Here is a 12572-nt window from a genome sequence, read left to right as displayed (position 1 = left end):
CAATTTGGTTTGTTTGCATGCTATTTCTGCTTACACGCTAGCTAATAATGCTAAAGTTGGTCAATGGTGTTTACTATTATGAAATGGCCTACTGAGAATGTCAGATTTGTGGTTTCTGCTGTAACTAATTTATCATTATTATTGCTACATAATTGATTTTGCCTGTGTGTGATAAACAGTGAACAAAACCTTGCCTGATATGAAACGAGCACTGCAGAGACAAGCTTATTTCATCAGTCCAGTCTGACTGTTTAATGGCTTGCAACCATGAACGTCTGCATTTAGGTTCAAAGTGGGGCTTCAACAACGGCATTCTATAAAAATGAAGGCCATCTTTTTTGCGTTCCTATTCTGACTTCCAACAGCACAACACGATTTATTTTTTCCTTTAGTCTGAGGATCTTGCACATTTTCCTATACTTACTCCTGTAGTTTTCTGCCACCACCCATAACATCAGTGATGTAACTGTGACGTCCAGTCCAAATTGATCTATGCTTCCCTGATCAACAATCATCCCTTCAAATTGCTCTGACAATGTATTGACTTGTTGAAATATTTTATTTATATTGCATCCACAACTGCCTTTCTAAAAAAGAAAAACAGAATGCAATGATGTGCAGATAATTAAAACTATCGATATTAGTATAGTATAATAGTATAATAAATAGCACAAAGACCGCATTTCAAATGTTGAAACCGAGAAATGTTGGGTATAAAAAAAACATCCCAGAGAGGAAGTGTCTTTCATAAGTAAAGAAGGGGAGTGGTTCACTACTCTGTAAATTACTGGGCAATATAGTGCAACAATGTAAGAATAACATTTCTCAACATATAATTGCAAAGCGTTTGGGGATCTCATCATATGGTACATGACATCATTGAAAGATTCAGAGTATCCCTGTACGCAAGGGATAAGGATGAAAACCAATACTGGATGGAAGTGATCTTCAAGCCCTCACTGCATTAAAAACAGACACGATCCTGTACTGGAAATCACTGGATGGGCTCAGAAACATTTCCGAAAACCATTGTCTGTGAACACAGTAACGTCACTGCATCCACCTATTATGCAAGTTAAAACTCTAGTATGCAATGAAGAAACCATATATAAACAAATTCCAGAAATGCCGCTACCTTCTCTGGGCCCATGCTCATTTAAGATGGACTGAGGCGTAAGTGAAAAACGGTCCTTTGGTCTGACGACTCAAAATTGTAAATTAAAATTGTATGTTAAAAGAACAGGTGATGCCCCTGTCCCAACTTTTTTGAAATGTGTTGCTAGCATCAAATTCAAAATGGACATGTATTTTTTCCCCAACAAAAATCTCAGTTTCATGTTGTCATTGTTTTTATTTGCATTTTATGTGGTGTCCCAACATTTTTGGGAACGGGGTTATACATTATATCAGGTGTGGAAATAATTAATGAATTAAACAAATCACTGTGATATGTAGTATTCTTAATGAACATAATGTTGTTGAATGCACAGATTGTAGAGCTTTCCTCTAAATGACAAACATTTTACATTTCTGTTTCCATCAATATGTACATAATATGTTTGTCCACCATCTTAAAAAAGTCACAGGTCTTTCATAAGAAGAAGAAAATAATTGCAAGGATATTTGCTTTTGCAACATTCCCTTCCCCAACCTTAATGTATTCTCTCAGACCTGTATCATTGTGTTTGTGTGTATTTCACTTCATTTAAAACCATGTCATTTTAAAGCTGTTGCCTTGAATTTGAATAGAAAGTCCTGCTTTCAGCTTCGTTAATGGCATTTAATTATTTTGTTTAACATTTATTTTATGTTGCCAATGAGATGTTGCATGCGTGCTTCATCTCATTGGCAACATGAAGAGAGATGAAACAAGATGATGACATCTGTAAGGCATGCTATGTCTCTTAAACGTAAAGTTATGTGAAGATTGTTGCTCTACATTTTTCATTCTACCTCCAGATGCTGTTTACATTATAGTTTATATGTTGTACAATGTACCAAGGAACGTAAGGCCATTGTTATGCTTTATGAAGCTGACTTGGTGCGCTTCAGGTTTAGGAAAGGTGTTGTCCCTGCTTGAAGACTACCAACACACTGAATAGCTTTTGTTTTTATGCATCGCAAGTCTGTTACACAATATGAGCGAGTACTGTTTGGTTGGGGTTGAGGTTATGATAGTAAATTACTTTTTTCAAGGGTAAAACAACCAGAAAGAAAACCACAAATTGAAACCCAAATGTAACGTCCCCCAAGAGGGGTGCAAGCTGGGGAGCTTTCTCTTCAAAGAGTGTTTTCAGATCATCCACATACAGACCATTTTCTGTAACCAACTTTTCTAACATCTTCCTACAGAAATATTTTAATTAGCCAATTTTTTCATATGACTGGTGGTCTAAGAACACAAAGTGGGAAAGTTTCCATTCAAATGCATGTCTAGCTATATTAGTCTGTAGTCCACATAGAGAAGCTTTACAAGTTGTCAATAGACCTCTGAACGTGTCACTGGATCAGCTATGTCTGAAACACATGCTTGTCTTGTTATTGAGGAGGAAATAGGATATAGCCCCTGACCAGAAATAGATGTCCTTCATTAACTGATGTGTGTTCAAACTCAACCCAGTTTTACACACATGTATTTTTCATTTTCTAAGTTCACAAGGATCAAAGAACACAATATTCTTGTTTCATGGCTGTACTTTCTCACTGATATATGAATGTTGCTGCATGTTATCTCTGTATATGAGAAGAATGATTTTCTTCTCACTGTTCAACATTTGATAACATCCGTTTTTGGTCATCGCCAAAGACCCGTCAGAGTAATAGATAGCGCTAACTGGGTTCATTTTGCACATGATTTCATCAAACAAATCAATATTTTCTTTGGTGTTATATCACCATGGCTGGATAATGGCTATTGGTTGAGTTACACTCTGTGCAAATAACAAGCAACTTTTTTCATTGTCTTACATAGCAGTAATGACCTAATCATATGTTCTTTCTTCATTAAGGAGTGAAAGGAACCATATTTTCCTTTGATCAAGTGATTGATTACAGCAGCAGCCCAACTCAACCTTGGGATTTCTTTCCAGACTTCTATTCTCCATATCAAAAAGCTGTGGCCGAACAACAGCATCGTCATTTTATTTAAAGAACCTTGTTTTATCATATGTGAGATTGCTTTACAGTAAACTGTAACTGTGAAACCTGTTGTGCAATTCCTCGTATTGCCATATGTGATTTGACAACGCTCAAGGTTTTTGTCTGTGGCTTTGTTCTTACACAAAGAAACTAATCTTCTTGAAGCAGAGGTACTTTGTAATAGCTGTGCAGCATTCACTGAAGATAATAACAAATCATAACAGAGTCGGACAGGCTTCTAAGCTGATACAATGGCTTGGTCTTTTGCTGCATACTACACCATTTGTTTATGTGAGAGGAGTTCCTCTGGACTAAACCAACACACTTGATTTGCATCAAAGAGTAGATTATAAGAACTAATAACTCAAGAAATGCACCAACAATACTTTTTCATTTTCAGCCTGCAATCAGTCAATACACTGTGTGGCAACACTGATTCAGGGCGTGTTCAGGGATAAGGAGTGCAACACTGACACAGAGCGTGTTCAGGGATAAGGAGAGCTACACTGATTCAGGGCGTGTTCAGGGATAAGGAGTGCAACACTGATGCAGGGCGTGTTCAGGGATAAGGAGTGCAACACTGATGCAGGGCGTGTTCAGGGATAAGGAGTGCAACACTGATGCAGGGCGTGTTCAGGGATAAGGAGTGCAACACTGATGCAGGGCGTGTTCAGGGATAAGGAGTGCAACACTGATGCAGGGCGTGTTCAGGGATAAGGAGTGCAACACTGATGCAGGGTGTGTTCAGGGATAAGGAATGCAACACTGATGCAGGGCGTGTTCAGGGATAAGGAAAGCAACACTGATGCAGGGCGTGTTCAGGGATAAGGAGAGCAACACTGATGCAGGTCGTGTTCAGGGATAAGGAGAGCAATGCTAACCCCATTCATAGCCCTGGCATACCAGTACATTCACAATATCAAAGATGTTACCCAATTACACATAGAATTTTTCAGTTACTCTCAGTGCAGTGTTAAAGGTTAATGGATATAGGCCTAAAGCATTTCTGTCATCTGCACATACTCAGAACATACTATAAAGCGTCTTGACTTATTTTGGATTGACAGTTCCCCCACAGTTACTGTATAGTGTGTATCCGAAACAACTGCAATGTGGTTAAAAGTAAAATGTTGAAACGCCCACACGCCTTGTGTTTTAGTAAGAGAAAGGGAGAAAAGCGTGATCTTCGTGCCCTTTCATCTTGGGTTTAGACAAAGTAAAAGTCTTATATCATTGGCGGCATTTGGATTTCTGTTTTCTGTTTCAGCAATGATAATGGCCTGGGGCTGTGTTTGAGCGCCTTTTGTTCGTGCAGTGGGAGGAGGATTAATACGAGAATCAAAAGTTACTTTACACTCTACCCTTTTTGCAGCAGGAGACGACATTTTATTTTCTGAAGCAAGGCGCTGGGTAACTTGAAGAATTGAAAGAAAACCCAATTATCCATAATTCCGGCCACCACATCCCCCTCCCCATACCCCCCCCCCCCGCCCCAACCCTTATCTTCCAACCTACATGTCTCTCTCCAACCTACAGTAACATGTAAAAATTACATTTTTCACAGAGGACTCGCGGGAGGCAGCTGTAATGTTTTTGTGTTTGTCACGCTGCGGCACATTTCCATCCTTTATCGTTTTTTTTTTCTTTACAGAGGGACTGGCTGGCTGTTTTCCTATCTTGTGAATTTAGTTTAGCATTTGGGAAACACATTTGGTCAAATCCTCAGAAAACATTTCACAGTCCTGTGGACTGGAGGTGGACCGTGACAATCCTCTGTAATAATTCCATTATACACGCTAGATTAATTCTAAGCCTGTTTGTTTTTTCTTTTTCTTTCTGTTTTTCCTTAGGTAGCTTTTCATTTTCCCCGTCCTACGATCACAATACAAAGAGAACCCTGGAATGACAATGAAATGTAATCCTTTTTGTCACGGCTGTTAACAATTCACATTGCACTGACAGGTGCGAAACCATGGAAATAATACTTTCCAATCTTCTTCTTTTGACACTGTAGCCTAGCATGTGTTCAATGCACTGTAGGCATGACAAAGTTTACAGGGCACAATGAAGGCCATATTTCAGAGTCCTCAGCCTTTTTACTTTCTGGCCATCAGCGCCCACTTCTTCATAGAGCGTTGTGAAGGAACTGCAGGGCTGCAGTGTTAATGAGAGAGAGGTTCTCAGCACTAAATCGCTGACGCTGTTTATGGCACATGTTTCAATCTTTGCACGGCTAAAGCTTTCAAAGTCCCTTGAGACAATTAAATGAAGCTGCCAAATGTCCCCTCTTGTCAGTGTTCTCAACAGGTGAAAGAATATAAGGTGCAGTTCATAAGCTTAATTGCATTTCTGTAAATATGCAACTTGATCCACATAATATTGTACATATTGCACAGGCAAACTTCAGTGAAAGGTGGTTGTGTTAGACGCTGCTTTATATCTGGTGTAATTATAAAGGCTGTTGTCATGCAATTTGTAAAACAAATACTATTTGTAAGTGTCTTTGTGAATTCCTATTTACAGGTTGTGTTTGCTTTGATAGTGTGGAATATGACACAGCAAAAACTAATTTCTGATTCACCTCTTGTATTTCGGCCCATCCCTCAACTGCAAGTCATTTAACAACAAAAACATAGAGAATTACTGAAAACCTCTCTAATACAGAAAATGTTTTTGTGCCTGAAGGAGCTGTTATTTAGCAACCTGAATGCAAAGGAAATGGAACAGCTTTGGGCAAACAGAAAATGAATTCAAAAGAAGAATCCTCTACAAAATATATTTATTTGTTTAGATTTTACTTGGTGTGTGTCCTCGCCTACTGAGAAGGCAAAGTGGTGATGTGATGATGAGATTCATTTGTTCAATTCAGAGTCCCATTAGAGCCAGCCATGCTCTGTAGAATCCCCATTGTGAGACACCACTAGGAGTCCAGGGCTAGATTGAAGCATTAAATTGCACCCCCACAGATCCTGAGTCGCAATTTGTTGGGAATGCAATGCAAATTTGAACAGACTTTGCCCACTTGGGGCAGTGCACTGTTTCTGAGCTTCTCTACCTGGGTCTCACACTGTTGGTTTGTGTTGGACCATTATTTAACCATAGTTCCTGTGAGGAGCAGGAGTTTGCAGAACTAGGTATCCCCCCCTTAGAGTATGCATTCATCACATTGTCCAATTACAGAAATGCTCATCAGAAGTGCCAGTCCATCTCAAAAGGGTGATAAAGGCACCAGGCCATTCTCATTCTCAATTGTGTGTCTTTATTTCCCACATCCTTGCCCCTTCTTACAACACATTGGAGGCCGTCCTGGGTTTCACACTTTATACCATCTGCTCCTTTGCACTTCGAGAAGTTGGCAAGGGGAGGTAATGAGAGGAGTCCTGACGGACAGTGAGAGCTCTTCTGCAATGACTGAAAACACATTACTGATACTTATTGGGCTGAGTTCACTGTGGTTTAAGAATTAGGAGAAAGGTCTCCTTGTTTAACCATGATTTTATTAGGTAAGTGTGCTAAGAACACATTCTTATTTACAGCAATGACCTGGGAGCCATTGGAGTTTACCGTCTTGGGACAGAACAACAATGTTTTCCCCAGGATTAGAACAAGCAACCTCTTGTTTACAGGCCAAATAGGCTACCCTGACGCTTTTAACCTTAAGACCACCTGAAGTTAATTTGAGTTGTGACAAAGCTGATATTAGGTCCTTTATTACAAATTATTAGGAGGTGTCTTAAATACAATATCTGAAAAAAGATTGATTCAGAAGTGAATGGATGTTTGGCTCAGTTCAGGAGGAGGCAATGATCCTCCAAAGCCCAGTCATTCCCAAGACATTTGTCTTCAAAAGGAAATCAGACCGTGCATTTACCTACATCTATGAAAGGCAGCTACAATGGATTTATGACCTAAATAAATGTGGGAGAACCAACAATGCCTCATGTTACAGAATGTTGATTCCACTAATGGACTCAGAGAAGATGCTGGATTGTCTTGGGAGGAAAGCATTATATCTCATCAGCCAGATCAATATTCAACATACAATCCATCTTGCAATTGCACCCATCTGGACCATTAGATTAGAAAAAAAAATCCTATAAAAACACCATTGTTCCAAAATGTGTGAGTTAAATCAAGTAATCACATATTACTACAGCTTCTCACCAAGTACATACAAATATGTAAAATAGAAATACAGGTTATGGTATAAAATGAAAATGTTTAAATCTTATGAGTTGTGACTTGCAGAATGGAAGCCAAGTAAAGCAACCACCAGCCAAAAAGACAGACTGTTTCCATCCCAATGGCCCCTTATTCCCTAAACAGTTCCCTAGTTTTCACCGGAGCTACAATATAAGCTAGTCAAAAGTAATTCACTTTAAAGGAAACAGGATTTGGGATTTATCTTTGTATACTCCACACAAATGTAATACAGCAGCTCTTCTTTTGTGTCTGTTTCTTGTGAAGATTCATGTAATCAGTGGTTGAGAATGTTTATGAAAGACCCGTCTTACAATGCTGAAGTCTATTAAATTAAAGGACGAAAATCGATGAAAAACATCTCCAGAGAGAGCAATAGAAAATACTTGGTTGCTGTGTTGCCTGCTTTGCCTTTTATTTGCAGTAAAGGATGTAAAGTGTCAACTCAGTAAGATTTCAAAAATGTTATTTTCTTTGAATATATGTTATTTTCAGAAGATTCATGGAAAATTAAGATTTTGTGTGTAAATGTCTGTTTTTGTGTGTGTGTGTTTAGGGATCTTTCATTTAGGGATATTCATATGGTTCCCTATAAATGCCAGTCTTATTACCCTTAAAAATGTAATTGTTCATGACAACGTTAACATATAAATTATTCCACATCAGACCTGCACATGTACATGATGCTGGCTTCTAAAGTCATATCTAAATAATATTAGAACCCAGTCAAGGTGGGATATCCAACAACTAGAATGGTAAATCACCTGGAACCTGCATTCAGAATGACTACCAGGGTAGGGAAGACTGTACACTGACATTACCTTACTCATCTCAGGTACCATCTCAGCAAAGGCATATGAGCAAGGGGGGACATGTCCCCCACTCCTACGCCCTTGCATCTCAGTAATGGAAGCAAAAATCAAGCTTCTGAATGATTGGATAGGTTTCAAGCACCATGCCTTTTAACAAACCTCTCTTTTATGTTTGTGTAGCATACAAATAATTATGTGCGTGCAATACACAGATTTTAAAATAAATAATTTGGGAAATCAACCTGAAATTAAGCATGGTGGGAAATGTGAAAATCAATCCAGCTGTGTCCTGCGTGAATACTCTACCTTAAGCCTCCTCTGAGCACTGTCTGCCAGTACTCACATCCTTTCAAGACTCTTTCTCTAAATGAAGTTTACTGCTGTCAGCATGCGCCACTCAACTGCCTTCTCAAATTGAAGCTCACAGACTTCAGTGTGGATTCCTCTCATGTACACACACACACACACACTCATGCATGGCAGTGTCTCTCTCACAGAGGGGGTACGAAAAAGTTTTGGGAAAGTGACACATTTCTTTTTGCTATTTTGTCCTGCACGTTGGATTTGAAATGGTATACGGTTGAGACAGTCGCTTTTAAATTGAGGAGGATATTAACTTTGAGAGTATGGCCCCATGGTCTTTGTATACTTCCTAATCATGAATGCTGAATAATGAGTGAGGAGTTTAGTGGGCATATTCCCCTAAATATCATAACCGTAATCCCTGTGCAGTGTTTTTTATTTGATCACTTCATGCCTAATACATCAGTGTTTGTTTATGTTTGTGCTTGTTAGTCTTTCATTTCAGCATTATAGTGTAAAAAAAATCATCAAGATAACTGGACTGCAGACCGACTGCTCTGGTCTGCAGTCTGTAAGAGGTTTGAGTAGATTTCTGACTAATTATTCACAATTTAATCAGGTTCATCTTTAAAAATATTAGCATAAATATAAATACATCTTAAAATAATGTACATTATTATTTATACAATGTGATTTTATAATAGTTCACTGGATATGGATGAATACCTTTTACTGACAATCTCCATTTTATAGTCACAGTTCTATTTAAGAAGTGCAAAGTCCAAAACAGCAAAAACAAAATGGCCGATTTTGCAGGTTTTCCTACTTACAAAGCATGTAGAGGTCTGTAATCGTTATCATGGGTACACTTCAGCTTCAAAAATACAGAAAATCACATTGTATGATTTTTTTATAATTAATTTACATTTTATTGCATGACATTTATTTGATCACCTACCAACCAGTAAGAATTCCAGCTCTCACAGACCTGTTAGTTTTTCTTTAAGAAGCCCTTCTGTTCTTCACTCATTACCTGTATTAACCGCAACTGTTTGAACTCATTACCTGTATAAAAGACACCTGTCCACACACTCAGTCAGACTCCAACCTCTCCACAATGGGCCAAGACCAGAGAGCTGTGTAAGGACATCAGGGATACAATTGTAGACCTGCACAAGGCCGACATAAAAAAAATTCACATGTGCAAAGATGGTAGAGACTGTAACTGCTGCCAAAGTTGTCTCCAGAAAATATTGAAAACTTCAAAAATGTATTATATATACCGTGGGGAGAACAAGTATTTGATACAGATTTTGCAGGTTTTCCTACTTACAAAGCATGTAGAGGTATGTAATTTTTATAATAGGTACACTTCAACTATGAGAGACGGAATTAAAAAATCCAGAGAATCACATTGTATGATTTTTAAATAATGAATTTGCATTTTATTGCATGACATAAGTATTTGATCACCTACCAACCAGTAGAATTCTGGCACAGACCTGTTAGTTTTTGACTAAGAAGCCCTGTAGCTTGGTGAGAAGGCAACAACTGTTGGCGCATTTATTAGAAAATGGAAGAAGTTCATGATGATGGTCAATCTCCCTCAGTCTGGGGCTCCATGCAAGATCTCACCTCGTGGGGCATCAATGATCATGAGGAAGTTGAAGGATCAGCCCAGAACTACACGGCGGGGACCTGGTCAATTACCTGAAGAGAGCTGGGATCACAGTCTCAAAGAAAACCATTAGTAACACACTACACCGTCATGGATTAAAATCCTGCAGCGCACGCAAGGTCCCACTGCTCAAGCCAGCGCATGTCCAGGCCCGTCTGAGGTTTACCAATTACCATTTGGATGATCCAGAGGAGGAATGTGGTCTGATGAGACAAAAATAGAGCTTTTTGGTCGAAACTCCACTCACCGTGTTTGAGGAAGAAGAAGGATGAGTACAACCCCAAGAACACCATCCCAACCGTGAAGCATGTAGGTGGAAACATCATTTTTTGGGGAGGCTTTTCTGCAAAAGGGACAGGACGACTACAACGTATTGAGGGGAGGATGGATGGGGCCATGTATCACGAGATCTTGGCCAACAACCTCCTTCCCTCAGTTAGAGCATTGAAGATGGGTCGTGGTTGTGTCTTCCAGCATGACAACGACCCGAAACACACAGCCAGGGAAACTAAGGAGTGGCTCCATAACAAGCATCTCAAGGTCCTGGAGTGGCCTAGCCAGTCTCCAGACCTGAACCCAATAGAAAGACTTTGGAGGGAGCTGAAAGTCCGTATTGCCCAGCGACAGCCCCTAAACCTGAAGGATCTGGAAAAGATCTGTATGGAGGAGTGGGCCAAAATCCCTGCTGCAGTGTGTACAAACCTGGTCAAGAACTACAGGAAACGTATGATCTCTGTAATTGCAAACAAAGGTTTCTATACCAAATATTAAATTCTGCTTTTCTGATGTATCAAATACTAATGTCATGCAATAAAATGCAAATTCATTACTTAAATATCCTACAATGTGATTTTCTGGATTTTTGTTTTAGATTGCGTCACTCACAGTTGTATGAAATACTTGTTCTCCACACTGTATAAAACATAATTATTCAATCAATTTGAAACAAGCAGTTTTGTGGAGTAGTGATATACATCTAGTTCAATAAGAAATGTAATTACCTTTGGCAGAAGTTTTGTGGAAGTAATTACATTTCAGGTAGTGTTTTCTGTAGTTACAGCTTATCCCCATTGATCTTCGACAAGTTAACCAGGGACACTGACAAGCCTTGAAACTAGACTGTTGTGCTAGAAATATGGGTTAAGCTGGCAAATTATCATATGCATTAATCAACCTCATTCATACATAGACAGAAGAAATTATCAAATTCTAAAGTTTATTTGCTTTAGCAACAGAAACACTACCAAAAGAAAAGGAATTTCCTTTTGCAATTAACGGACTGTTTTCAACCTGTTCGCATAGTTCTAGCACACTTTTTACTGTTTCAAAACATTTCAGGACGATGGGTTAGAACACTAATACTAGTTAAGGTTCCATCTCCCTTTGAGTGTCAAGAAAGCTCTACTGCATTGTAAACCCCATATATGTGGTCATTTAAATATTGTGTTTTTATGCTCCAGGATTGCATATGCATATTCCTTCTCCATCCATCAATGCCAGCCATTAGTCAGTGTGATGAATTGGGGCTGAACTGGGCTTTGTGAGAAGGGTGGATATCAAAAAGGGCCCGGGCAATGTTTTTTCTTTAAAAAAAACATCCTTATTCCAAATGTTTGACCAATAAATTATTAGATGATGTCAATGAAAGGTTTAGACATGCCGATGCTCTTGCTTACCTGCCACACTAGCAATTATTTGGTAAGAAGATATTTGTATTTTTGTAGTTACAGGGTGTTTTTAATATAAACTGGTTCTTATATGGCAGATCAAATTTTGCATTGGCATTTTTTTATTAAACCTGTCAATCAAAAAGTTGTATGTAAAACATTTTTGAGATAAAACTGGAGCCCTAGTTGTTGTGAAAGGAAAATAATAAAACACACAACATGCAACTAAATATGAATTCAGGGCAAGCAGATATATGTGGTTATGATAAGAAAACTGAATGGTGTTACTGGGAGTTGTGGGGTTAAATTGGTGGCGACTCACTTTCCACTTCATGTTTTAAAGCACTTTGTTTTTCCAGTGTGCGAGTACACAATTGAATCATAATGGAAATGTTAGTAGATTTTGACATTCAGCCTCATTTCTCTGCTCCAGGTTCCAGTGCAGTATTCACCCAGCAGCCCACAGACCTGGTGGTGGTGTCGGGTCAGCCGGTGACCTTGCCCTGCTCCATCCCTGGGTACCATGGCATGGTGCTATGGCTCAGAGACGGCATGGCCCTGGGGGTCAATAGGGACCTCTCAGGTAGGAACGCTTCTTCTCTGTTCTGGTTCAACTTGGAATAGTGATCATTTTGCGTTCATGAAGCATTTATAACTGCTTTGCATGACATTAAGAGGCATAAAGTATGTCTTTGACCCAACATTTAGCATATTCATGTGAACTTTTATAAATGCTTTGCCAGTTAGAGTTAATATTTTTTGTCAGTGCTGCAT

General features: G+C 39.0%; 1 protein-coding gene across 2 annotated transcripts in view; it reads left to right on the top strand.

Moving 5' to 3' along the window:
- Window positions 1–12572, top strand: part of kirrel3a (kirre like nephrin family adhesion molecule 3a) — a 206976-nt gene that overhangs the window by 102027 nt on the left and 92377 nt on the right. For both annotated transcript variants that reach the window (XM_010870739.4, XM_020047869.3), the window contains exon 2: window positions 12232–12381. In XM_010870739.4, coding sequence (XP_010869041.1) covers window positions 12232–12381 — 150 coding nt within the window. The remainder of the gene's footprint in view (window positions 1–12231; window positions 12382–12572) is intronic.

The sequence above is a fragment of the Esox lucius genome, chromosome 7, assembly GCF_011004845.1.
Source record: "Esox lucius isolate fEsoLuc1 chromosome 7, fEsoLuc1.pri, whole genome shotgun sequence".
Taxonomy (NCBI): domain Eukaryota; kingdom Metazoa; phylum Chordata; class Actinopteri; order Esociformes; family Esocidae; genus Esox; species Esox lucius.
Note: the sequence above shows the minus strand (reverse complement) of the source record. Positions and strands in the feature narration are given on the sequence as shown.